The sequence below is a fragment of the Polypterus senegalus genome, chromosome 5, assembly GCF_016835505.1.
Source record: "Polypterus senegalus isolate Bchr_013 chromosome 5, ASM1683550v1, whole genome shotgun sequence".
NCBI lineage: Eukaryota > Metazoa > Chordata > Cladistia > Polypteriformes > Polypteridae > Polypterus > Polypterus senegalus.
Genome location: NC_053158.1, coordinates 151,767,327 through 151,794,346, shown reverse-complemented (window position 1 = coordinate 151,794,346; position 27,020 = coordinate 151,767,327). Strand labels below are relative to the sequence as shown.

Below are 27,020 nucleotides of genomic sequence, written 5' to 3'. Positions count from 1 at the left end.
CAGCATGCACTGCAGGTTTCTGCACTACTGCCATAGATTAGGGATGCTGTCATCTCAAGTCTCAGGGGAGCAAATAGTTCATATATTTTAACCCCCCCTGTCCCTCTGGCATAATGCCTTCCTGGCTGGGTAAGGGTCCTCAGCTGACTCCTTTGGGGACATTAGCATATCTGTTGCATCTTCTTCCATCTTGTGGTTGAGACAGGGATCATCCTGCTTTTGTTCCTGCCCCAGTATTGGCTTGGCTTCTGGTCTGGATAAGGAAACTTGAACCATCTAGGCCAGGTTGCCAGCCCATCCTTTACAGTCCTAATGTTCAAATGTACGGTACATACTGTGATGAGATCCTCTTCCAGGTGAGTACAGAGCCTTTTATTGATGTATTTAATAAAACATGCTGTGCTACAAATGATTGCCTATTACTCCCCACTGCCTTGGTTAAGGGGACACTTCCTAACACTAAGACAATTGCTTTTATCCTGTCTGTCACTCCCTTTTCTCACTTATACTTGTCACACTAACAACTTTTTTTTACTATATGTCACGCCTTTTGACAACTTTGTGGCACTTTGCAACTCTTTTTAAGCTTTACCTCTGTCATTCGGTATTCTGACGGAGTGGCCCCCCTTAAAGCTGGAACAGATGTCAGACCTTTACTATACAGCTCAATAATACAATTAATTAAACAAACAGATAACCTGTACATAGTAATAATAAGAACCAACAACAATAAAAGACGTGGACTGCACCCAACAAACGGGATACGCGTTGACATCTGACCCAGTCCCAACCCACGTCCCGCCGCTAGGGGTCGTTGATCCAGCCATCCTCTTGCGACTTGCGGCTGTGTGACAAGTCACATTGTGCAAACAAAAATGATATTTGAAGTTAAAGTAATTAGTGGTATAAATGTGAGGTTTTACTTTGAGAAAGTACTATTCGCCTATGGAGAAACACGGTAGAGTGTTGGATCCTGAAAAAGCAGTACACTTCAGAAGGATGAAGCTCATTGAAATGACTGACTTAAATTTCCGTGTTTATAATTGAAATGTCCCATGGAAGGCGCCCTGTAAAATTGGATGTATAATCTAATCTTGCAAAAGCGAATAAGTATTTAATTCGAGCAATAATGCGTACAACAGTACAATGTAAAGAATCCAAAATAGTGTGCATCAGTCGTTATTTATGTGGCCGATACAAACGTAGTCTCCTCTCGTATGCGTCTGCACTGCATTGATTTGTAGTTGTCACACAAATGAGCCCGAACGACAGTAGCAGCTGCTGCCTTGGTGACGATGACTGAAATTTTGACAAGATCGGTGAAAGGGAGCTGCAGCGGGTGGCTGTGCACTCTGCAACTGCGGTGCTCCTCGCGGGGTGTCACGGAGAGGACTGACGAATTTCAACCGCGATATCGCGCCCCGTGAGAGCGCAGAGCTGGCAGCTCAAACAGACGAGTGCTGTTCTCGGTGTGACGGTTTCATCAGCAGAGATGACGAGACTGGGTGCTTAGCGGCTCGCCTGTTAGGTTTCGGCACTGGCTGGACGCAAATATGAAGAGAATAGAATGGGAAATCGGCATGAAGCGTAGGGGAGGAGTAGTTTTGCTTAGCACGATTCAAAAGCAAGCCGGATTTTAACGTAATTTGACAGAGAGGTGTGATAAGCGGCGTGGATGATACTCGATTGTAGCTTGCTTTGAGATTAATTCATGCCAAGCCGTCTATTATTTGTCACTGTCTACCTTTCGTAAGGTGTGTCGCTTGTATCACAGGGCTATTGCAGAATTCAATAGCGGATACTGACGGAGTAAATCATTGTCTTGAAAAGCTCCAGGAGGTATTTCGGGGTGGCGCAAAAGCTTTCGTTACATTTCGTCTCTGTTTAACAATTCACTCTTGAGATTTGGCGTCAGTTCACGAATCGAACCTTGTTTTTTTCAGAATCGGATTTTGAGTCTAACCGTTAAACCATTTACAGTGCATTATACCTTGTATATACAGCGCTTGAAATAATTGACTGGTGGATGTATTTGTACAGTTACAATTCAATTTTCTTGCATGAAGAGAGCATTTTTATATATTCAGTTGGCCGAGTGAGGTAATGCAGAAACTGAAAAAAGCGACTGAACCTGTATGAACTACTGGGAAAGTGTACCGAATTTAATTCTGCAAATGTATACGAACTGAAAGAAATTATTCAACATTTTTCCACCGATTAAAAGGGTTATTTCAACAAATACTTAGGCCGACGAACATTCAAGACTAAAATCGTACTGCTTATGATAGCACCTTTTTTCTTACTCTGCCTGTACTGCAGGAATATCTCTTAACTGTTGTTAGCCAACGCAGTGTTGCATGCAAACGCCGGGCTTTCTGGGGTTGCTTGAGTGAGTGAAGCCGAGGGTTTATTTTCCAAACGCGTTTTCGGCCACGCTGCCCTTCCGTCTTCATATAGTTTGGCCCTGCGAGCTTGCCGTGGATATGGGAGACGGCATGTCGAAGCGACTCAAGCTGTTGTCAGGTTCGGATTCGGAAATGGAAGAGCGGGCTTTCATCAACCCGCACCCTGACTGGGACCAGGGTACCTTCACTTCAGGCTCTGCAGACGCAGACAGTGCTGGCCCCGAGCACTTTGATGCAAGCGGAAATGTAAGTCAAGTCTGTTATTTGAAGTGCTATGCCAACTGTCTTATTCACTTTAACTATACGTTGAGACATCTATTTAAGAGTGATTTGCGGTGTGGATGATACTAGATTGCGACTTGCTTGGAGAAGAATTTTTCCTTAAGCAGTCTTTTATTTATCACAGTCTGCCTTTCATTTTTGTGAAACATAACAGATATACTTTCAGATGGTTGTCAAATGAATTCTGAAAGTACACTGCAGTTGCAGAATCCGAAACTGTCACAATACGGTAGTAACCCCTGCTGTAGATTAGTGAAACTTAACCTTTAGCACAGATCGTTTACGTGATTGTTTTAGTTAATTTAATGTAAATAGGTAAAAATTACTTCATATTTTAATAGTACTAAATGCCAGTCCTTCCATTTAATACTGTACGTAAAACCCATGTCGACTTTATCGGTATGCTTACAAACCCGTCGCATCCATTCTCTATCTTGCTTCGTGATTGGTGGACATTATCATCCTCCACGCCCATTTTTCCTAGTGCCTTCTCGCTGGTTTGTATAATGCCGGAGGTTTCAGATTTTTAGGACAAGGCCCCAAAATGTTGTAACATCTGGTCATTCCCCCCAGTCTGATATAAACTCAGTGCTGCACAGTTAGGCGTGATCCCAAATCTTGATTTCTGCTAACAACAATCCTTACAGCATTATTTTGGACAATAGCAGACCTATTATTCAAAGCAAATGCTTAACACTGACAGACTATTAAGTAATAATGTCACAGTTATGTCACCTGGCTGGAGTACTCAACCTTTTTTTCTTTGGCAAACACATCCAGCAATTGAAATTCTTTATCATAAACTGTGTTACTAATCATTGAACTTAATGATGCAGGTGAACAACAGTGTTGTTTTTTTGCACTGTTTAAAAAATAAAAACAGTGCAATCAGTTTAACTCACATTTATTGCAGAAGTTATTGACAGTTCTACACTAACTGTGCTTGTTTCACCAAGGGGGGGCACCCCTTCCTGTGCTCTTCACAAGGGGGTGGAGGGGGGAACTGTCCCCTCTTTAGATGTTTGTGGGTTGTCAAAAAACTTAAAAAAGATAAAACTGGGTCCGAAGGCTACAAAAGTTGAGAAACACTGCTAACAGTGACACCATGGGAAAAAAACAGCAGTTGCTACCTCTGATGTCCCATTAAAGATTGGAGCACATTTATTTTAGTATATGATATAGATGATCAGGGTACCACATATGTTGTGGGTTTGGGCCAGGTGGATGTCTCACTTGGAGATTGGAGCAAGTTATTTTATTTTAGTATTTTTGGGATGGGCATGAGATTAGAGCAGGGGTGGACAAAGTCATTCCTCGAGGGCCACAGTAGATGCAGGTTTTTGTTCCAACCCAGTTACTTAATCAGAAGCACTTATTGCTCAAGTAACACTTCTTCATTTTAGTTGTCTCGCTCATTAAGATTTTGAACCCTTACTGCCTATTTTAGTCTTAAACAGCTGTATTCTTGGTTTTTAATGGCTCCCTATTAGCAATAAGATGCAAATAACAAAAGAAACTAGCATTTCACCATTTAACTTGTTTCCATTTACACCTGTGTGTTTTTAATGTGCACTGTTTGGTTTAATTAAATACTTAGAAGGAAAGTGAAGAGAAAATAAAGGGCTGAGAATTACTCCTCAATTTTAGACTACAAATAATTTGGACGATATCCTTAGAAAGGAATAAAAATCTAGGGTATGAGAATGACCTGACATGGCAGATTTAAAGCATTAACAAGTCATGAAGTTAAATTATTGGCATGGATTATTTTCTAATTAAGCAACTGGGCTGGAACAAAAACCTGCAGCCACTGCGGCCCTCCAGGACTGACTTTGCCCACCCCTGGATTAGAGCCTGTTTATTTTCATCTATAAAATCGAAGAGCTTTTCAAGCCCTGATCCCCTCTTTTTTCCTGTTCTGAACACTTCATCTTCTTCACTCATTTCACCCCAATCCTAGTTCCAGTGTTCTTCCAGAGGCTTTTATTTGCATACACGGCAAGCCCCATAACTCTGCGTGATCACTTCTCAGCATTGTGCTTAGAAAAAGACATGGTGCATCTTTGCTACAATATTATTATTGACAAATATCCACAGACAAAAAATATGTGTTGGATAGTTTTCTTTTTCAGCTTTTTAACTAAAAGTGAGCAAGTAAATGACTCAGCCAGCTTTAGATTTTATGTAACATCTCTCTCTCTCTCTCTCTTTCTATATATATATATATATATATATATATATATACCTGTGTGTATGTATATATATATATAATCCAACGTCTGTCCTCTTTTCACGAGAGAACTTCTTAATGGATTTAGATTGGGTTTTTTTCTATAATTTGCTTGAACCTTCCGGTTGATTTTGCGACTTCTGCCATTGCCCTTGTAGCTGCATGCACCCTATATAACCAAAGTTCAACAAAGGCATGACGCGTTGAAATGGTTCCATAGACAAAATATCTTTGTTTTAAAAACTTTTAGTAAAAATTCAGAGTAAAACAGTTCACAAAAAAAATAGAAAATTGATATAGCAAAGAAAAGAAAAGTTCTTGTTAATTAAAGTTCTGTTTAAAACTTATTTCATTTCTTTAAGTTTGAACCATTTCTAAACGGTCAAAAACTGTATTCTATCCCATTTCTATGCTGTAAATGGGTCTTTCGGTCCCTTCTAACACTGGGACCTATTCTAAACAACAGCTGACTCAATTAACACACGTTATCTTAGTTATAACAAGAAAGTTCTATCTCTTATTAACTTTCTGGGGGTAAAGGCTATACCATTGTCTATGACTATGAAAGAAAATTATATTCTATTAAAATTAAGCAAACACTAATATGAGTTTAACTCAAAGCTTTAACTTTCTACGATTGGCTGTTACAGCGCTAAGTATCATAGTTCACTTGCAGGAGCGCTTTATTCACGCTGATCTGAGACAGAGGCTGCTGGCCGAGGGGAGAGGAAAGCATGAAATCAGGAGCGTGGAGCTGGGTAGCTCACGCACCAGCCTCCGTTCGAATTGGTCTACCTCTGGCCACGTTTTAGAGCGTATTTTGCCACCGCTTAGTTAACGATACCTGTTTGTTTATTGGTTTTTAAAGTTTGTCCTGTCTCACTACTATGCGGGCAGAGCTGCAGGAGATAGCTAGTATATATACTGCCACAAACTCCCCACACACAGGCTTGAAAACAATTTTGCTCTTTACAAAGGGTTTTATTGTGTGAAACTCTTCATTATAAAGTTTCCCACAGCACAACCAAACTGCAATTCAGTACTCTGCAACTCTATAAATACTATCCTCAATTGTTTATCACCATCAATGACTTGATAATTATATTCTACGCAAGAGTTTTTCAACTGGTGCACAGTGGAAATAACAGTGTAATGCCCCTGAGTCCAGACCTGAGAGAGATATGCTCCTCAGGTGGTCAAGACCTTTCAGAGGAGAACAGAACTACCTGGAGAAGTTGGCATAAAAGCAGGTCTGTGATCGCAGTTTTGTAGACACAGCAATTATAGAGCACTTTAGCAGCCAGGAGCTGTGCCAGGGGTCTGGATGCATGTTTGCCAGCAACTCTTACAGAGCTGAGGAACAGTGGCCATATCATTTGTCTCTGACCCCAGGTCAGTGGAGTGAGGCAGAAGGAGGACTGCCTGTATGAACGGGAAATGGGATTAAGCAGCTGAAAAATACGTCTGGAGTGCTTGCTAAGTGCTGTATCTGCAAACAGCAGTCTCTGAGCAGCTTTTTTTGCCACCCACTGTTCTGCCTCTTTGGACAGTTTACCAAGTGTAAAGATTTAATGCTTTGGTGGTTAGTAGAATCGTGGTGTGCCTTGGGATATTTTTGGGTTACAAAAAAGTGTGCAACCACAGACAAAAGACTGGGAAACACTGCTCTGTCTACACCTCTACCCTTGACACGCTTTCTGCTATCTCACTTAAAAACTGCTGTTTCGTTGAAGGACATGCGTGTGGCAAATTGACTGGCAAGATGACGGCCAACCTGTTGATGCATGTAAATGGTGCCATCTCTCACCTTTACACCTGGTGCAGCTGCGTTGTTCTTATATGTGAGTGAAAGTTTCTTGTGGGGAGGGCTTCTGTTTTCTTTCTCCAATGTAGAACCCTCATCCTCATCTGAGTTCACCTCTGTTATAGTAAGTCTTTATTTGAAAACAGCAGTTTCAGATCAGGGTGAACGAGAACGTGACTGAGAGAATAGAATTGGATAAAAAAAAATAAATAAAAAAATGCTAACCTTTACAAGTACCATAAATTTACAGCGGCTGTTACAGACTCAAATCAAATGTATATTGCTAATGTATAATAGTACAATAGCCCACAACCTTTTAATTATGAGTCAACAGTTCTTACCGCAGCACCACCCAAGCCGTTGTGTCAGCGTTGTACCATAACCCGATTTCTTTTTCTTCGGTTATATTCTTGAATAAAAGCGCACTTGTTTTATTATACGCGTACCTTCTGTGAAAGTATTTATTTGATATTTGGACTTCAGCCTTCACACATTATACACTTCATGTCAAAATTTTGTCATTAGTACTATAACAAAAAGTTTTTGTTTTAGGTATGTGTTCAACATTTCTTGCATTTCTCGCATTTCCTGTCATCCTACACTTACACAGATCATTGTAGACACAGAACACACGTGAAATGTTTCTCTGGAGTTTTTCTAGTGTTGCTATGTTCTCTTTGTAACCTGGAAACCAAAACTGTAAATAGTACTCCAGATGAGGCCTCACCAGTGCATTATAAAGCTTCAGAATAACCTCCTTGGACTTACTCTACACATCAAGCTACATAACCTAACATTCTGTTAGCCTTCTTAATGGCTTCTGAACATTGTCTGGCAGTTGATAGTGTTGAGTCGATTTTCAGACCTTTTATTGTGTATTCAAACCTAACATTTTTGAATCCTACATGGAATACTTTACATTTATTTATATTAAATTTCATCTGCCTCAAATCTGCCCAAGTCCTTCAATAATGATTCAACAGATTGTAGTTTATCTGCCAATCCACCTAGCCTGGTGTCATCTGCAAATTTAACCTGCTTATTACTTAATATTCCTTTTCAAATTATTTATATATATTAAACATTTCAGCAGCCCTAGCACTGATCCCTAAGGGGCACCATTCTTTACCTTAGCCAAGTCTGATTGGAATTTAGTGGAATCCATTCTTTCCTGCAACAGATAACATCCCAGTACTTAATAGATGGTAATGTGTTATTTTCTTCAAATGCTGGTTTTTTTTTTATTCTCTCCAAGCAAACCTTTTGTGGTTGTGGCCAAAGAGTTCGATTTTAACCTCATCTGTCCACAGCCCTTGCTTCTCTGTCTCATTCAGATGTTCTTTTCCATACTTAAGTTGTGGTTTCCTTCTGAAGACTCTTTTGTGTAAGTAATCCTGCACAGTAGAGCAGTGCACTGCCACTTCTTTTCTCAGCTAAACCTGTTTACATCACTTGTAGTCATATGTCTTCCTGCACAGTATATGAGCTGTCCTATCTGGTCAGTTTTCAGATCTTGTATGGACCTCTAATGGTTCCCTTAACTTCTATTTCTTAATGACATTTCAGTCTGTGGAAATTGCTGGTTGGAAGCCATTTCATATAGTTTTATAGTCTTCCCTTTCTTTATACAGTAGGTATTATCTAATTTAATTTTCAGATGCTCAGTCAGTTACTTACAAGAGCCCATGGTTGTTGTGTGTTGTACAATATTTGAATTAAATAATTTATAAGGCTCTGGAACTGATATCAGCTGGCAAGTCCTAAGGACAGTTCTGGAGTGGACTAAAACCTGACAAGTTAAGCCAGACCACATTAATGACCCAACAAGTTTTGAAGCCTTGCAGCTGAAAGGGTGCCCAGACATTTGCAAGCATCATATTTACTGTTTTATTTATCATTTCATCAAATACACCCTAACTATGCATTAACATTTTCATAAAAATGTCATTGTTTTAGTTTGTTTGCTGTCAAAGTTGTATTTACTGTTTTTATTTCAAATGTGAACAAAAGATGTCATTTGCCAAGGGGTGTTCAAACTTTTGCATAGAACTAAATAAATTACTGCGTAGCGTGGAGGCACTCTGCTTAGCACCGTTCATATCTAGCATCCTTAGTTCAACTCCACTTTAATCAAGGCAGTTTATAACATTGTTTATAGGATGACTGGATGACATAACTTTCTCAAACACTCTTAATCTAATTGTTGACCACAGGGGGCTGGAGTCTGACCTGGAAGTATTGTATTTCAGACTAAAACCAACGCTGAACTCGGTGCCAGTCTACAGCAGAGGTCAGTCACACATACATGGGAACAGTTTAGAAATGCCAAATTTAAACACAAGTTGTTGGGCTATACGCGGAAGTCCCTTACAGGTACAGGGAGAAGTGGCAAATTGTACACGGACAGCTAGCATGTATGGGAGTTAAACTTGGTATACTGGATATATGAGACAGCTGCACTAACCACTACTTTACAGTGATGCCATAAGTAAATGATTAGTAAATTGAGCCATTAATGTGAAGAGACAAGAATGTATTTTAATATAATAATCAAGTTTAATGATATTTTAATATACTTACTGTTACATTTTAAGTTACTTCCAGCTCATTACCCCAGGTAGCTGATGTTAAATTGGAAGGAAGTTGTACAGTTAATAACAGGTGCCATGTACATCAAAGAGGTTTCTACAGTAAGTTACTTAAATACTGTATGTGAGTACACATCATGGATATATCTGTGTTTCTTTTAAATAGATATAACTTAAAGAAGTTGAAAAGTTTTTCTTTGCAACATAAAAATATAGTATACCTTCATGGAGCGTGTTTAAGCAAATCCACATTTGAACTTAAAAGATGCAAAGCCGTTTTGGCAAAAGGTTATCATGATCTAAAAACTATAATTTACTTATCTTTATCAAACAGTCGTAGTGATTAACTTACCAAAAAGCTTGTGGTCATATATTTCTATTTTACAAATATAGCACAAGTATACTTGTAAAAGTGAAGTTTCAGCTTTCCACAATTCATTCAGTAATGTCTCCACTATCCTTAAACAAAGGTATTACTTCCTGTGTTAGAAATTTAACAACTATTTTGCCATTTCTTCCTAAAAAACATATAGATAGAATTTCCAAAATAATATTTAATTTTATTAAGTATAGTATGTGGTCAAAAGAGATATGCATGATGACTTGCTTTACAATATTCTTTCCCATTTATCTTTTGTATCAGAATTTTGTTTTTACTGTGCAGTATGTATAAATAGTTTCATGAAAACTAAATATTTAAGGATCAGTGCAAAATCTGAATAATTACTATTTAACACACTGATTTTATTTCAGTGAAGCTTTCTTGATTTTTTTGTGCATCATGCTGTTGATTATGGATGTACTGGTATGCTAAGTTTTAAGGTATTGTTGCATTCTATTTTAAGTGCATTTTATTTAAAAACATTGACATTTATATTTAAGCAAACAAATGCAATTTTTATTTAGTGCAAATTGCTACACTGCAAACATTAGCTTATAGAATATACCAAATTATAAAGTGCTTTTTTTCCATTTAATTGAAGCCTTCAATTTTCTTCTTTAATTTATTTAAATAAATGCTTCACTGCAAATATCAGCCTGTAGAGAACAAAAACTAAAAGTCCAAAAGTTTTAGTTTGTTATATAAATGAGTCAGAATAAAAGGTAATCGCACATTTTAAAATCTAAGTTGTGTGGACATAGATAAAAAGGGCAACAACTGAGAAGCAGAGGACAAAAGAGAAAATCATTGGGGCAATTGTGCTTTAAGCAAATTGCTTGCATAACAGTTTCATGAATATGTTTTTGAAACAATTCATGAAAATATCCATGTTTAAGTTTTACTGACTAAACCTACCCCTAACCTGTTTGTAACCAAAATAAGTCATATCTGCAAAAGTTACATTTGGCTTCCTAAGTAGATGTTTAAATTAACCTATGCTTTAAATACTTAATTCTCTGAGGGAAAAAAATAACTGAGCATGAAGGGACCCAGCTAAGGGTGGGCAATATGACCAAAAATTAATATTATGAATTGAATAAAAATTATCCTGGATATATGTCATGGTATAATCTATGTGCATATACTCTTCTGACTCATCCAATTTAGGTGTTTGGTCCAATTTTATAGGTTAACAGTGAATAGTTCTACTGTGGTGTTTCTTTTAATAAGGATCATTTTAATCAACAAAAGTAATAACAATACATAATACAACAACAATAATAGTTACATATACTGCTCAAAAAATTAAAGGAACACTTTTTAAACAGAGTAAGCTTTGGTGAATTTTGCCTATCAATACTAGTGACTACTTTGAGAAGAGAGGATCCAATATCAAAAATGCTTTTGAGTTTATGGTTATGCAGTATATTACACTCACTGGTCACTTTATTAGGTGCATGTGTTCAACTGTTTGTTAACACAAACATCTAATAAGTCAATCACATGGCAACAACTCATTGCATTTTGACATGTAGACATTGTCAAGATAACCTGCTGAAGTTCAAACTGAGCATCAGAATGGGGAAGAAAAGTAATTTAGTTGACTGTGACTGTGGCATGGTTGGTGGTGCCAACTGAGATGGTCTGAATACTTCAGAACCACCTGATCTACTGGGATTTTCATGCACTACCATCTATAGAGTTTACAGAGAATGGTCAAAAAAAGAGAAAATATCCAGTGAGCGGCAGTTCCTTGGTCAAAAATGCTTTGTTGATGCCAGAGGTCAGAGGAGAATGGCCAGACTGGTTTGAGCTGATAGAAAGGCAACAGTAATTCAAATAACCACTCGTTACAACTGAGGTATGCTGAAGAGCATGTCTGAACGCACAACAAATTGAATGTTGAAGCAGATAGGCTACAGCAGCAGGAGACCAAACTAGGTGCCACTCCTTTCAGCTAAGAACAAGTAATTGAGGCTACAATTTCATTTTAACAAAATATTTGTTTTGTCAAATTATTTTTTGGTCCTGCTGAGCTTCCCTTGTGTTAATGCCAACTCAATCAGTTTTCAACAAGTTTCATAAATTTGTTGAGATTTTACCCTACGAACACCTTCACTCCATAACGTTAACAAAAAAAAAATTGTGTGTTTTAATTTTATACTTGCAAATTTATACATCCAAGATTATCATTTACAAATATGGCTTTCATTTTCTCAAACTTGTTAACCATAATCTTTTTATGTAAAACTTTTCCAGGGCAACTCACTAAAGGACAGATGGCAGCCAGATAGACCCATCAGTCCATTAGGCAATGTCACCTAAGTGGTGCCATTTTTTTTGAAAGTTAAGGGGCTCAACTCAAATGTAACTTAAGCGGCATGTGCTTCAGACAACAACAACAAAAAATTTGGAATATCTTGGTGCTAATGATGCTAGCAGGAAGAAAATAGATGTTGACATCAAGTTTGTGGGGTAGCATGGTGGCGCAGTGGTAGCACTGCCGCCTCGCAGTTAGGAGACCTGGGTTCGCTTCCCGGGTCCTCCCTTCGTGGAGTTTGCATGTTCTCCCCGTGTCTGCGTGGGTTTCCTCCGGGCGCTCCGGTTTCCTCCCACAGTCCAAAGACGTGCAGGTTAGGTGGATTGCCGATTTTAAATTGGCCCTAGTGTGTGCTTGGTGTGTGGGTGTGTTTGTGTGTGTCCTGCGGTAGGTTGGCACCCTGCCCAGGATTGGTTCCTGCCTTGTGTCCTGTGTTGGCTGGGATTGGCTCCAGCAGACGCCCGTGACCCTGTGTTTGGATTCAGCGGGTTGGAAAATGGATGGATGGATGGATAGTCAGGTTTGTCAGCTGTATGTGCTGAACGACAGTCCTATGTTCCAGTATGAAATCCTTGTTATAACAAATTATTTTTTCAGTCCCAAGCACTTTGTTCTGCCCGATTTTGACCAGTATATATGTAAATATAATGGAGGGCGTACAAAATGTCTCTCCACACTATGACACCACCTGTCAGCAGCTTCCAGGGTAAATCAGTAGTAGCCATGGAGTAACCACTAAGCTTTGCCTAATATAACAATATGGTGCTCCAGTTTGCTTTAATTTGGCAACACACCCAGGTACAGTATATGGTGATTGAAAGGGATCAATTAGAAACATCAATTGAAGCAGCAGTACAAGCCTTCTAATGTTGTCTTGATTCACCTTTGTGCAGTACCAGTACATGATTTCAATAGTAAAGGCTGTGTAATATGCCTCGTTTAATGTGTGTACTACCATGGTTATCCCCTAATATAGTATTTAGGCTAGCTGCATCACTAATCTTTGTGAAAGTATTTTCTTTGTTTTGTCACAGAATGCATATATGTAGGTTCTTGCCCCATATTTGTAACTATTGTGTAGTGCAATTTATCATAATTTATAGTATGAAATTTATGTAATTATTTAATAATTATTTTTGTGTAAAAATTTCTTTGTTCAGTTAGATGTTGTTTTAATAACAATGTATGCACATAACCTAGAGTAACTTTAAAGTTTTTTTGTAAAATGTCAGTTGTTTTTTTGTTTTTGTGTTTTTGATGTTTATTGTTTAAATTATGTTTCTCTATTTGCTACACTTTTTCATTTTCATCACATGCAGGCTATCTAAAATAGTTGTACTTTGGTTAGAAAACCATAATAATTTTAAATGGCCAGATTATTAGTTAAACAGTTGAGAAATCTGACCTTTTGACAATCCTACTTTGGAGAGACTTTGGCAAACATATCTAATTCTCTGGACCCTGTAGTTTTTTTGTTCTGTTATTACATTCAGTGACAAAAGTGTTCACTCAGCATGTTTCCACTAATGCAAACAGATCTGTGTTGTAATGATATGTAATTCACTGAACATTTAATTAAGTATAACAATGGCCTTTACAGTGCCAAGATATATAAGATGACTGATGTACATGGCTCATTTTAAGCAGGGCTTATATCCTCAGCTAAGTATGGAAGCTGCAAACTAGCCAATGTCCCTGAAAAGCTCCTTTTAAAGTTGATCTACAGAATATGATTCAAAAACAGCATGTCTTTTAGTGTTTTAGGTGTCTTAGCTTTGTTTCCAATTGTTTTCCTCTTCTATACCCATAGAGCTTGACTGTTGGTTGAAGTATTGTAGCAATGCATTGCAATGCATGTAGTCATGCATTTCCATTTTGTCCATACCACTAGCACAAATAAACTGGGGCTCTGTGGGTGTAAAACAATTCAATCACACTATGTAATACACAATATATTAATAATAGGTCCCCATTCTTAAACATGCCAGCACTGTTTTTCTTACTGGCATTGTGTGCTGTTTATTTGCAGCCAGTTTCCTAAGACTCTGCTGCAGTTGCAATTTCTTGCCAGTGTCTTTCACGGTTTCATTTTTGTAACTTTTCTGTTTAGTTATTACATTAAAGCTTAGAGTACAGTATGTGGTTATGCTCCAGTACAATGTCTTGTGTAACTTTTTTTTGGTAAAAGTGTACATGTGGTCTTAGAAACTGGTTTGTTTGGTGGATTAATGTTATATTCAAATGGATTAACTTTCAGATTACTGATGGCTTTAAAAAGAAGGTTCAGAAAAAAATTGATAACTTATTGCAACAAATGGAGGAAGGTCTAAAGACAGCTGACCCTCATGATTTTTCAACTTACACAGGATGGACTGGTGAGTGACTGATTAATATATCTTTTCTTTTTTGTTAGCTTTGTTCAGTTATGATTTTATAAATAAGGGTTCTCAAACTTGGTCCTGGGGGCCAGGTTCATAATCAGTTATAACAACTAATAACACTGATCTAATTTAATTAGTTGGTATTTTGTTTCCTCTTCTTTTATTCTACGTTCAGAAAAACACAACAGCATGATTTTTACATTTATAAGACATTTAGAAATATTTCTATTTTTGCTGTAAATTTAAATGTTAACTCTGTTTGTTGATTTCATTATATTTCCCCCTCCCTTTGTACAGCTTGCTCCTTTCAAACAACACTGAATTGTGAAATGCTGCAACTTACCTTAGTGTCAAAGCCATTAATGAGTAAATAATGGATTAATTAAACAATTAGAACACATAGAAAATCAGAATGAAAATCGAGATGAAAGTAGTTTTAAAAAGAAAAATAGAGATGAAAGTATTGTTAAAAAGAAAAAAATACTTAATTCCCATATAACTGCTTAGTATATTTTAATTATTATTATTTTTTTTAACCAAACAGTTTTCTAATTTCTGTATTGTTCCCAAATCACAGAATCTGGGAAATAACAGTTAATTTAATTAGCCCAGTAGTTCAATTACAAACCGAAGCTAATTGGAACAAAAACCTGGAGTCACAGTGGGTCCCCAGGACTAAATCTGAGAACCCCTGCTTTATAAAGATATTTATTTTTAATTATGATTTATCTTTGCATTATTTGTGGCAAGTTTGAGTTTTAATGGTTTTTCATTTTTAAATGGGACATTATTTGATATTTTCTTACTTCTTTTGCAATTATAATACAAGTTTATGGACATCTGTATGTTTTAAAAGTGCTTTATTTCTCTTGTAGCTTTTGGTGAGAAGAAATATTACAAATTCATGTATACACTATACTGTACATGAAAGGTGACTTATTGGTTGCAATGATTGTTGTATATGTGTACACATCCTAGTTCAAATGAGAGAAAAGAGAAACAAATATTCCTAGAATCAAGTCTCGGATAGTTTGTGAAACTATTTGTGTGACAACAGTAATAAAATTAGTGTTAGAGTATAACTTAAAAGGAAGTACATTGAGGATTGTCACATTTTTTCTTGCCCGTATTTACAGCTTATGTGAGTTGTAAAAATGTACAATTTAACTGGATGCTGGCTGCAAATTGAAGCTGATTAAAATGGATTATGCACAAACATACAAGAATCTTTTTGGAGACCTTTAAAAATGTCAAGTAGGCCAAGCTAGCAAAATAAGAGCTCATTTACAAATAAATAACAAGGAGGTATTACCAATGGGAGAAGGCAAAAAACATAAGGAAACAAAACAAAGCTGTCCCTTCAAGCAAAGCTAATAAATGTCCCTGTTATTGTTCTGTAACTCATTTAATAGCTGCAATTCCTTCCCTGACATCTTATTTGTTATAACATCATGCAGTATATGACTACTGTACAGTTAAAGTATTTTAGCCTTTTGTGCAGTTCAAAACATGGACAGAGTATAACTAAACCACTGGCTCACCTAACAGATTTGAGGCCACTCTGTGGAAAATCCTTTCTGATAATAAATATTTTAAATAATTTAATATACAAATGTAGTACTAAATATAAGCAAAGAGCATTACTCTTTTATGTGCAGCAAAGAATATACTTCAGTCGACTCTCCTATCCCCATTTGGCCTTGCCTTTTTCAGATTTATTAATAAGGATAACTACATCTAGAGCGTGAGTTTTCTTTGGAAATCAACTGCACTTTAGTTAATTAAACATATTGCGGCTATTTTCAAAGTAAGCTGTGCTAAATAGTAATGCAATTTTAGACTTGCAAGTAAAAATCCCACTGGATATTGTATTTTGAGAATTTCTAGCAGCTAGCATATAATTAATTTATAATCCATTACCCTAAATGGATATTCCCAAGGCAAGCTGCAGCAATTCTAGATATCACTGTTTTTAATGAGGAAAAATCAGCTTAAAGAATGAACTGGACCTATTAAATCTTGCATGTATTAAGAGCTTAAGATCTCTCATTAAGTTTTTATATGGCAGATTTAAACAAAACAAAAATCTTTTATTAGTGGTAAATTGATGTGGTGGGTTGGATGGCAACTCTAAATCAGCTATGGATGAGGGTTTGTTTATAGGAGTGCTTGTATACACTGCAGTAGACTTGGATGCCACCCAGGAAAGTTTTTTTTGACTTAGACTTTGTGCAGCTGAAATAGACTAATAGACTTTGACCTTATAATAGAATAGGTTAGATTGGATAAAGCATTGAGAGATGGAAAACGTTTAACAGATTCTACTGTGCCAGGTTTCAATTTTAACAAGGCAGTTGCAAATTAATGAACACAATTTGTGATGTGATTTATACAGAGATTTGTGGGAGGCAATAACATTTTTTATCAAATGTTCTAGGATCCTTAAGCAAGAGATACTGACCTCAGATTAATATATTATGCTACTAAAATAGTGACCCAATTAAACACGAATACTAATTAACTTCAACAAAACAAAGAATTTCTCTATTATGGTTTGTGAACCACATGTTTCTAAAAATCCACTTATCATCATTTATATGCATTTTATATGTTCTTCATGTATCTGTATGAGTAGTCATTCTGGGCTCCAGTTTCCTTTGCACAATGCAAGAAAGTGTGTTTTAATTTAACTGGCATCTTAAAATTGGCTAGTTAGAAGTGAGGTTTGTTGTGTATGAAAATTTGCCCTAGAGCCCAATTCAGTGTAGATTCCTGCTTTATGCACTGTGATGCTTTGATTAGCATCGGTCCCCTGCAACCCTGCTTTGAAATCAGAGAGACAGTATTGAAATTGGATGACTGATTTTTACCTTCATATCTCAAAGCCATGTTTAAACTGTCTGCATATCATATCAACTTCTCTCATGTTCACAAACCTTTTAATTTGCTGTTGTCAGTCATTGAAGATTGTAATGAACAATCTTTTCTTCTCTTCTATTACTTTTTCTAGTTCATGCCTCGCTTTTTTTTCCCCACCAAAGAAACAGATATGTTCTGTTCTTCTTTATTAAATCCAAAAAATAGAATAAATGAAATATTCTACATGCACTATATTTTCTTTTTGCATTCATTTATTCCTATTTCTCTTTAGGTTTTGCCCTGAAATGGGGGACAATGTACAGTATACAGTGGTGTGAAAAACTATTTGCCCCCTTCCTGATTTCTTATTCTTTTGCATGTTTGTCACACAAAATGTTTCTGATCATCAAACACATGTAACCATTAGTCAAATATAACACAAGTAAACACAAAATGCAGTTTTTAAATGATGGTTTGTATTATTTAGGAGAAAAAAATCCAAACCTACATGGCCCTGTGTGAAAAAGTAATTGCCCCTTGTTAAAAATAACCTAACTGTGGTGTATCACACCTGAGTTCAATTTCCGTAGCCACCCCCAGGCCTGATTACTGCCACACCTGTTTCAATGAAGAAATCACTTAAATAGGAGCTGCCTGACACAGAGAAGTAGACCAAAAGCACCTCAAAAGCTAGACATCATGCCAAGATCCAAAGAAATTCAGGAACAAATGAGAACAGAAGTAATTGAGATCTATCAGTCTGGTAAAGGTTATAAAGCCATTTCTAAAACTTTGGGACTCCAGCGAACCACAGTGAGAGCCATTATCCACAAATGGCAAAAACATGGAACAGTGGTGAACCTTCCCAGGAGTGGCCGGCCGACCAAAATTACCCCAAGAGCGCAGAGACGACTCATCCGAGAGGTCACAAAAGACCCCAAGACAACGTCTAAAGAACTGCAGGCCTCACTTGCCTCAATTAAGGTCAGTGTTCACGACTCCACCATAAGAAAGAGACAGGGCAAAAACGGCCTGCATGGCAGATTTCCAAGACGCAAACCACTGTTAAGCAAAAAGAACATTAGGGCTCGTTTAAATTTTGCTAAGAAACATCTCAATGATTGCCAAGACTTTTGGGAAAATACCTTGTGGACTGATGAGACAAAAGTTGAACTTTTTGGAAGGCAAATGTCCCGTTACATCTGCCGTTAAAGGAACACCGCATTTCAGAAAAAGAACATCATACCAACAGTAAAATATGGTGGTGGTAGTGTGATGGTCTGGGGTTGTTTTGCTGCTTCAGGACCTGAAAGGCTTGCTGTGATAGATGGAACCATGAATTCTACTGTCTACCAAAAAATTCTGAAGGAGAATGTCCGTCCATCTGTTCGTCAACTCAAGCTGAAGCGATCTTGGGTGCTGCAACAGGACAATGACCCAAACCACACCAGCAAATCCACCTGAATGGCTGAAGAAAAACAAAATGAAGACTTTGGAGTGGCCTAGTCAAAGTCCTGACCTGAATCCAATTGAGATGCTATGGCATGTTCATGCTAGAAAACCCTCAAATAAAGCTGAATTACAACAATTCTGCAAAGAGGAGTGGGCCAAAATTTCTCCAGAGCGCTGTAAAAGACTCATTGCAAGTTATCGCAAACGCTTGATTGCAGTTATTGCTGCTAAGGGTGGCCCAACCAGTTATTAGGTTCAGGGGGCAATTACTTTTTCACACAGGGCCATGTTTGGATTTTTTTTCTCCCTAAATAATAAAAACCATCATTTAAAAACTGCATTTTGTGTTTACTTGTGTTATATTTGACTAATGGTTAAAAGTGTTTGATGATCAGAAACATTTTGTGTGACAAACATGCAAAAGAATAAGAAATCGGGAAGGGGGCAAATAGTTTTTCACACCACTGTATGTATGTAAAGGGGAGACAGGAAGTGAGGTCGTATGGATCTGGCGCGTGGTCTTCCACCATTGGCTCAGAGCGGAGGTGACATCAGAGGGACTGGAGCTGGTGTGGCCGAGTTCCATTGGCTCAGTCCCGAAGTGATGTCAGGAGATCCAGGTGAAATCCCGGGGATGGTCTACAGGCAAGGAGAAAAGAGTCAGTGCACTCTGCCACACCCGGCATGCCTCGAACTGCCTTCACTCAAGCCCTTTAGCTGCCTCCCATGCGCGTGTGTGACAAGGCCCAACAGCCCAGACCCGTCGGGTCAGGCGATCCTGACCGAGAGGTCGTGAACCCGAGAAAGGGCATCAGCGTTGGCGTGGAGCGCCCGACGATGAACGGCGAAAACTTATACGGCTGCAGGTCAAGAAACCACCGGGTGACCCGCGGATTCGACTCCTTGTGGAGGGCCATCCACTGTAGGGTGCATGGTCCGTGACAAGGGTGAATTCCGCCCAACAGGTAGTACCTCAGCTGAGTAATCGCCCATTTAATCGCCAGAGCCTCCCTCTCCACCGCAGCATACCTGGTCTCCCGGTCCAACAGTTTCCGGCTCAGGAACATGATGGGGTGCTCCACACCATCGACGCTTTGGCTCAGCACGGCGCCCAGGCCTGTGTCCGAAGCGTCCGTCTGGAGGATGAAAGGCAAAGAAAAGTTAGGTGCCATCAAAACAGGTGTGGACGTAAGGGCCTGCTTTAAGTCACCAAATGCAGCGCCTGTTTTTTCAGTCCATGCCACAATGTTCGGGGCCCTCTTCTTTGTTAAATCAGTCAAGCGGCGCCTCTCCGAAAACCGGGTACAAACCGGCGGTAGTACCCGGCTAACCGAAAGGCTTGGACCTGCCGCTTGGTTCATGGACGGGCCATTTCAGAATGGCATCAATTTTGGAGCACTGTGGCCTTACGGTACCCACCCACCAGGTAGCCTAAATATTTGGCCTCGCTTAATCCAAGAAGCATTTCTGGGATTAATCCGAGCCCGCCTCACCAAGTGTCCGTAATACCGCTTGGACATGCTGTAGGTGTTCCTTCCATGTGCTGGAATAGATGACCACGTCATCCAGGTAGGCAGCACTGTATGAGTTATGAGGCCGAAGCACTTTGTCCACCAGACGCTGAAAGGTTGCTGGAGCCCGTGTAACCCAAATGGAAGGACACGATATGCCAGTGTCCGCTAGGGGTACTAAGCGCGTTTTTACCTTCGGAGTCCGTTAAAGGAACCTGCCAGTACCCTTTCGTCATGTCAAGTGTGGTCAGGTATTGAGCCTGTCCAAGCCTCTCGAGGAGGTCGTCCACGCGTGGCATTGGATAAGCATCAAATTGGGAGACTTGATTAAGCCGGCGGAAGTCATTGCAGAACCTCCAACTTCCGTCAGGCTTACCGACGAGCACAATGGGGCTGGACCAGGGACTATAACTTTCCTCAATCACACCTAGCTCCAGCATGCGCTTGATCTCAAGCTCCACTTCAGCCTTTTTGCCTCGGGAAGGCGATGCGAGGCGTTCTCGGACAACAACCCCGGGCTCTGTCACGATGTTGTGCTCAATCAGAGAGGTCCTTCCGGGGTTCTCACTGACTACCTCCCGAACGGTCCGGATAACTGTTTCCAGCTCCTGCCGCTGTCTGGGACTTAAGTCCGTGCCGAAGTTAAGGTCGTGTGTGTGAGCGAAGAGTGAGCGGGGCTGGCCGGAGGAGGGATCGGGGTCCCTGTCCTTCCACGGTTTCAGCAGGTTCACATGATAAACCGCTCCTTTGGCCGGCGATTGGGTTGACTCACCAAATAGTCGACCAGTCCCTTCCTCTCCTTAACTTCAGAGGGGCCCTGCCAGTGGGCAAGCAATTTAGAGTGGGAGGTAGGCACTAGGACCATGACCCGATCTCCGGGCGGAACTCCCAAGAGGCGTGCAGCTGTTGTAGTACCGGGCCTGTGCTGCTTGAGCCTCCTCCATGTGACTTTTAAGGACAGGCCGAATCTTTCCAAATCTATCGTGCGATATATCCAGTATGTTTGTGGAGGGAAGAGCCTCTTCTTCCCAGCCTTCTTTCAAAATATCTAATATGCCCCGATAGTAGTTCAAAGGGGAGAACCCCGTGGAGGCTTGTGGGACTTCCGATAGGCAAAAGGACGAGGGGAGGAGCTGATCCCAGTTCCTTCCATCCTCGCTGACCATACGCAGCATTTGCTTGAGAGTTTGGTATGTGTATATATATATATATGTATATATATATATATATATATATATATATATATATATGTGTATATATATGTATATGTATATATATGTATATGTGTGTGTATATATATATATATGTGTGTGTATATATATGTATATATGTATATGTATATATATATATGTATATGTGTGTGTATATATATGTATATGTATATGTGTGTATATATATATATATATATATGTATATATATATAATATATATATAATATATATATAATATATAATATATGTGTGTGTGTGTATATGTGTATATATATATATATGCATACATATACAAATATACAAATTTGACAGTAAGTAGCAGGTGTTTTTCTTGGAATGCGGTGTTCTTCTTCCACCATGCAAAGCGCTTTTCGCCTATGACCAAATAACTCAATGTTTTGTGCTTATCAGTCCAAAGCACTTTGCGGTGTTCTTCTTCCAAAATGACCAAATAACTCAATTTTTGTCTTATCAGTCCAAAGCACTTTGTTCCAAAATGAATTTGGCTTGTCTAAATGAGCATCTGCATACAACACATGACTCTGTTTGTGAGTGCAGAATGGGCTTCTTTCTCATCACCCTGCCATACAGATGTTCTTTGTACAAATTGTAGAATGATGTACAGATACACCATCTGCAGCAAGATGTTCTTGCAGGTCTTTGGGTTTAACAGCAACTGTGCCTTAGGTCTTCCTGTTGTATATTATCGTTTAATAATACTTTTGTTGATTACTTTATGTTCAGGTATTGATTGCTATGGTCTGCGTCTTTTGGGATGTATGACATCCTGAGAGTAGGGTGTGGTTTAAAAAACACGCTGTATGGAGAGTTGGTTAAACAGGGTTCAAAATAAACAGAATTCGAAACGTTATTCTGAGTGTGTCGCTACTTCAACCCAAAGAACATTACAATTGGCGAACGAGGATGGCTGAAAATGTTCTTTTTTTTTTTCGCTTCCACCCCACCGAGCCTTTCTTGCCTCAGCTGGGCAAATCGCCTTTTCCGTGGGACAGATGGAAGCCTTCATTTCAAACATTCCTGCTTGCTGTGGGTTTGGACACAGTTGCTAATGTTAGAAAAAGAACTATTCTCCTGCATTGCCTTGGCTCAGAAGAACTCCGTGTCTTCCAGATTCTCTGCGACGCTGACATATTCAAAGCCGCTGTTGAGCTCCTTGACAGGCGCTTTACAAAACAGCAGAGTGTCCTTTTGAAATGGCTTCCTTTCTGTCAATGGGCACAACGTGCTGGTGAGTCAATTTTGCAGTACGTGTCTGAATTAAAGGGTTTAGCCGAGTCTTTTCAATTTGCCCTTCTTCATGATGAAATGATTGGGGACCTACAGAGTGAAAATACTATTATTCCTCTGGTGCATGAGAGTCTTCTTTTGGAGGATGATGACTTGACGCTCTGTAAAGTGTTGACTATTGCGTGCCAAATGGAATCCGCTTCTCAATGTGCACATAAAATAGCTGAAACACAGATGCCTTCTGCGAATCCCTTAACTACTGTTCAAACAGTGAATGAGCCACAGAGCGCAGAGTGCAACTGTGCATCTGACTGTCAGTCTCAAGCATCAGTACAGCAGATGAGACCTCATACAGCTCAGTCTCGCCAGCGCTGTTACAATTGCGGTTCTACTAGACGTGCCTCATGCCATGGACTGCCCTGCATGAGGACAAATATGTAGGCGGTGTTGAAAACCCAATAAATTTGACTGTAGGTCAGTGCCAGACCCTGGAAATGGTAACTGTACACAGCAAAAACAACGCTCTGCTGAGTCTTGCCCTGCAGTTATTCACACAGTCTGTTGTTCTTTACCTGGGTTTCGCTTCTGTGCCGTGTACCTGGATGATGTTTGCATTCCTCTTCTTCTAGACACGGGAGCTTAAGTGTCACTTCTAAATATGGCCTACCTTATTCACTGGCTTAGGACATCTTTACACATTTACGCACAAGCCCCTGCTTAATACAAGTGTTACCCCTGTTATTCAACCTTTGCAGCATGTGCCCCAGCCCTGTGGGATGCTGTCACAATAGAACTACAAAACCTCCTGACAGATGGCATTATAGAGCCAATCCACACCTCCCCCTGGATATTGAATTTGGTTATAGCAGAAAAAAAGCCAGGAGGGCTGCAGTTATGTGTGGATTTAAGGGCAGTAAATCAGGCTATCATCCCTGATCTTTACCCCTTGCCAACCATCGAAGAGCTCACCACTCAATTCCATGGCTCAAAGGTTTTTTCAAAGCTAGACCTTCGTCAAGGTTATCTTCAAATTCCTCTGCACAAGAACAGTAGGGATTTGACTGTATTCACCACCCACGTTGGAATTTTTCGTTATACCAGAATGCCATTTGGCCTGTGCTCCACTCCCAGTTGTTTCCAAAAAATAATGTCCACTATCCTGGCAGGAATTCCAGGGGTGGTTGTTTACTTGGATGACATTGTAGTCCATGGCCCAGACAATGCTGTCCTTGATGAACGTCTGCAAGCAACCTTTTCAGCTCTTAGCCACCACAACCTTACCTTAAATGCAGATAGGTGCCTGTTTGCTGCACATGAAGTGGACTTTATTGGGTTCCGCTTGTCAACTTAAGGTTTATCACCCCTTCAGTCGAATGTAAAGGCCATTCAGCGTGTTCCAGCACCTACTTCAGCTTCACAATTGGCCTCATTTCAGGGGATGACAGGGTACTACATGAGATTTATGCCACAATACTCTGCACTCACTACGCCCTTTCGGCAGTTGCTTAAAAAGAGGCATCCTGGAGTTGGTTGGCGGACTGTGCAGAAGCCTTTTGCAAACTTAAAGAGTTGCTTACTACTTCACCATTCTTGTCACATTTTAATGTGGACAGTCTAACTATTATAACTTGTGATGCATCTGCTTCAGCAGTTCTTTCACAGATACAAGATGGAGTGGAGAAGCCTGTGGCTTTTGCTTCCCATGCATTGAGCCCTGCTGAATAGAAATACTCAGTAGGGGAGAGGGAGGCATTACATATGTATTGATATGTGAAAAGTGGCATACCTACCTGTACAGTCGTCCATTTACTTTACAAACTGACCACCAGGCCCCAACATCTTTGATGTCCTCTGCTGGTTCAAGTCACAGGCTGCTGCACATGCACTGCTGGGGTGAACATCTCCAGAGGTACAATTTTAAGTTACAGTTTACCCCAGAACGGGACAATGTTGTGGCTGATTTGTTGTCACATTCTGTTTTTCATCCCCCTACCACTATGCAAATTGAGCATGAGGAGGATCTGATTCACTTGCTGCACTCTTCACTCCAAGATATGGTATCACTCCAGTAACTTACAAAAGAATCTGCATTTGATCCAGTTTTCACAGTCCTACGACAGTATATTGCTAATGGCTGGCTATTGGAAGTGCTCCCTAACCTCCAGTCTTACATCCGATTTAAAGATGAGCTTTTGTGTTGGAATGAGACTCATCTAGCTCGTGGACATCGCACAGTTATGCCCAGCGACCTCAGGGGTCGGGTCCTGGCCATGGCTCATCAAGGCTACCTTGGAATTGTAAAACTAAACCAACGCTGCAGGGACCTAGTCTGGTGGCCTGGCATTGACTGAGACTTAGAGGAGCTGGTGCGTAACTGTGCACCTTGTTTAATAAGTGGTAAGACTGGGCCCCCACCAATGCCTCCTCTCCAACCCTTGGCAACACATTCAAGTTGATATCTGTGGTGAATTAAAAGGTGTGCCACATCACCAGCACTTCTTGGCAGTAGCATATGACCTCCACACAAAGTGGCCAGAGGTCATTCCCATGGGCACAGCACAGTCCCTCATTGGTTTCCTGGACACACTGTTTGCTTGCTAGGGTTTACCAAAATGCATTACAATGGATAATGGTTCACAGTTCAGATGTGTCATGTTCACTGATTTTGTCGAAAACCGGGGTATATGCCGTATTAAAACATCCTTTTATCACCCCCAGGCTAATGGAGGGTTTGAACATTTTAATCAAAAAATGGCCTCAGGGCTCACCTGTCACAGGGTTTCCCTTTTAATGAAGCACTGTCACAGACCCTGCTGCATTATAGAGCTGCTCAGCATGTTACGACTGGGGTTTCCCCAGCCAAACGTATGCTAGGCTGTGAGATGGAACTACCCTTGCATAGGCTTCGTTCCCTTACAACATTTTCACCCATCAAGTCAGTTGAGTCAAACGTGCAAAAACGGCAAGCAAAGTCAAAGCATGATTTCAACAGGCAGAGGAGAATATGGATTCCCAATTTCAAGTTGATGGACCTCGCTCTTCACTCCTTCTGGTCATCACCCCTTCAGATTAAGAGCCAGCTTGGACCTGCAACCTTTCAGTTAGTGGATGGGTCTCGGTGGCATGCCAGCAGGCTGTGCAAGGTGCCAGCCCCTTCAGGATCTGGTAGCATCATCAAGGGCAACCCTACCTCAGATCACACAACTTGAATGGCCCAGGCCCCCCTTCTTCTCCTCCAGAATATGGACCCTCAACCCATTGCTAGCAGTGGAACCCCAATATCTCGAGCAGCAAGACTGCGTTCAAGGCCTGCCCGCTTCCAAGACTTTCTGACCTCTTTTCACACCTAATTCAATTGGTGGGGGAGGGGGGAAAATGTTGTATATGATTGTTCAATAATGCTTTTGTTGATTACTTTATGTTCAGGTTTTGATTGTTATGGTCTGTGTCTTTTGGGACGTATGACATCCTGAGGGAAGGGTGTGGTTTAAAAAACACGCTGTATGGAGAGTTGGTTAAACAGGGTTCAAAATAAACAGCATTTGAAACATTATTCTGAGTGTGTCGCTATTTCAACCTGAAGAACATTACACTATTCTTTTCCTGATTTGATTCCTTACAGTTGAAACTGACAGTTTAAACCTCTGAGATAGCTTTTTGTAGCCTTCCCCTAAACCATGATACTGACAATCTTTGTTTTCAGATCTTTTGAGAGTTTGAGGATCCCATGCTGTCACTCTTTAGAGGATAGTCAAAGGGAAGCACAACTTGCAATTGACCGCCTTAAATACCTTTTCTCATGATTGGACACACCCGTCTATGAAGTTCAAGGCTTAACAAGCGAATCCAACCAATTTGGTGTTGCAAGTAATCAGTAGTGAGCAGCTCCATGCATTCAAATCAGCAAAATTACAAGTGTAGCCAACTTTTTTGCACATCCAGTTTTTCACATTTGATTTAATTTCATACAACCAAATACTGCTTCACTAAAAATCTTTGTTCGGAAAACACCCCAGCACTCAGATGTTCCTAGGAAATGAAAGACATACCACTGTTATCTTTTTTTTGTTGAAAGTAGAGTAAATTATTATGCAGGGTTAGAGGGGTTCCCAAACATTTTCAAATGACTGTAAATGTCAGCTTTGCCCCCCTTCCATTGTCGTTTGCTATAGTAGATGTTGAAAACGTCTGTTTTGTAGATTTTATAAAATGAAATTGAAGGCTTTAATGAGATCAAGACATCATGGGAAGACTCAAAAAAATATCAACCCATTTGCTAAACATAATAGTGGCTTCTTCAAGTATCAAGAGGGTAATGATGAATAATGCAGCGTAATGGCGTGGTGC

At 39.7% G+C, this 27,020-nt stretch overlaps 1 protein-coding gene across 1 annotated transcript in view; it reads left to right on the top strand.

Annotated features, from left to right (window-relative positions):
* The first annotated feature begins 1,315 nt into the window (after positions 1–1,315).
* lancl2 (LanC lantibiotic synthetase component C-like 2 (bacterial)) overlaps positions 1,316–27,020 on the top strand; it is an 80,719-nt gene continuing 55,014 nt past the window's right edge. The window contains exons 1-2 of the mRNA XM_039753502.1: positions 1,316–2,651; positions 14,269–14,386. Of these exons, the coding sequence (XP_039609436.1) occupies positions 2,484–2,651; positions 14,269–14,386 (286 nt within the window). The 5' untranslated portion in view covers positions 1,316–2,483. The remainder of the gene's footprint in view (positions 2,652–14,268; positions 14,387–27,020) is intronic.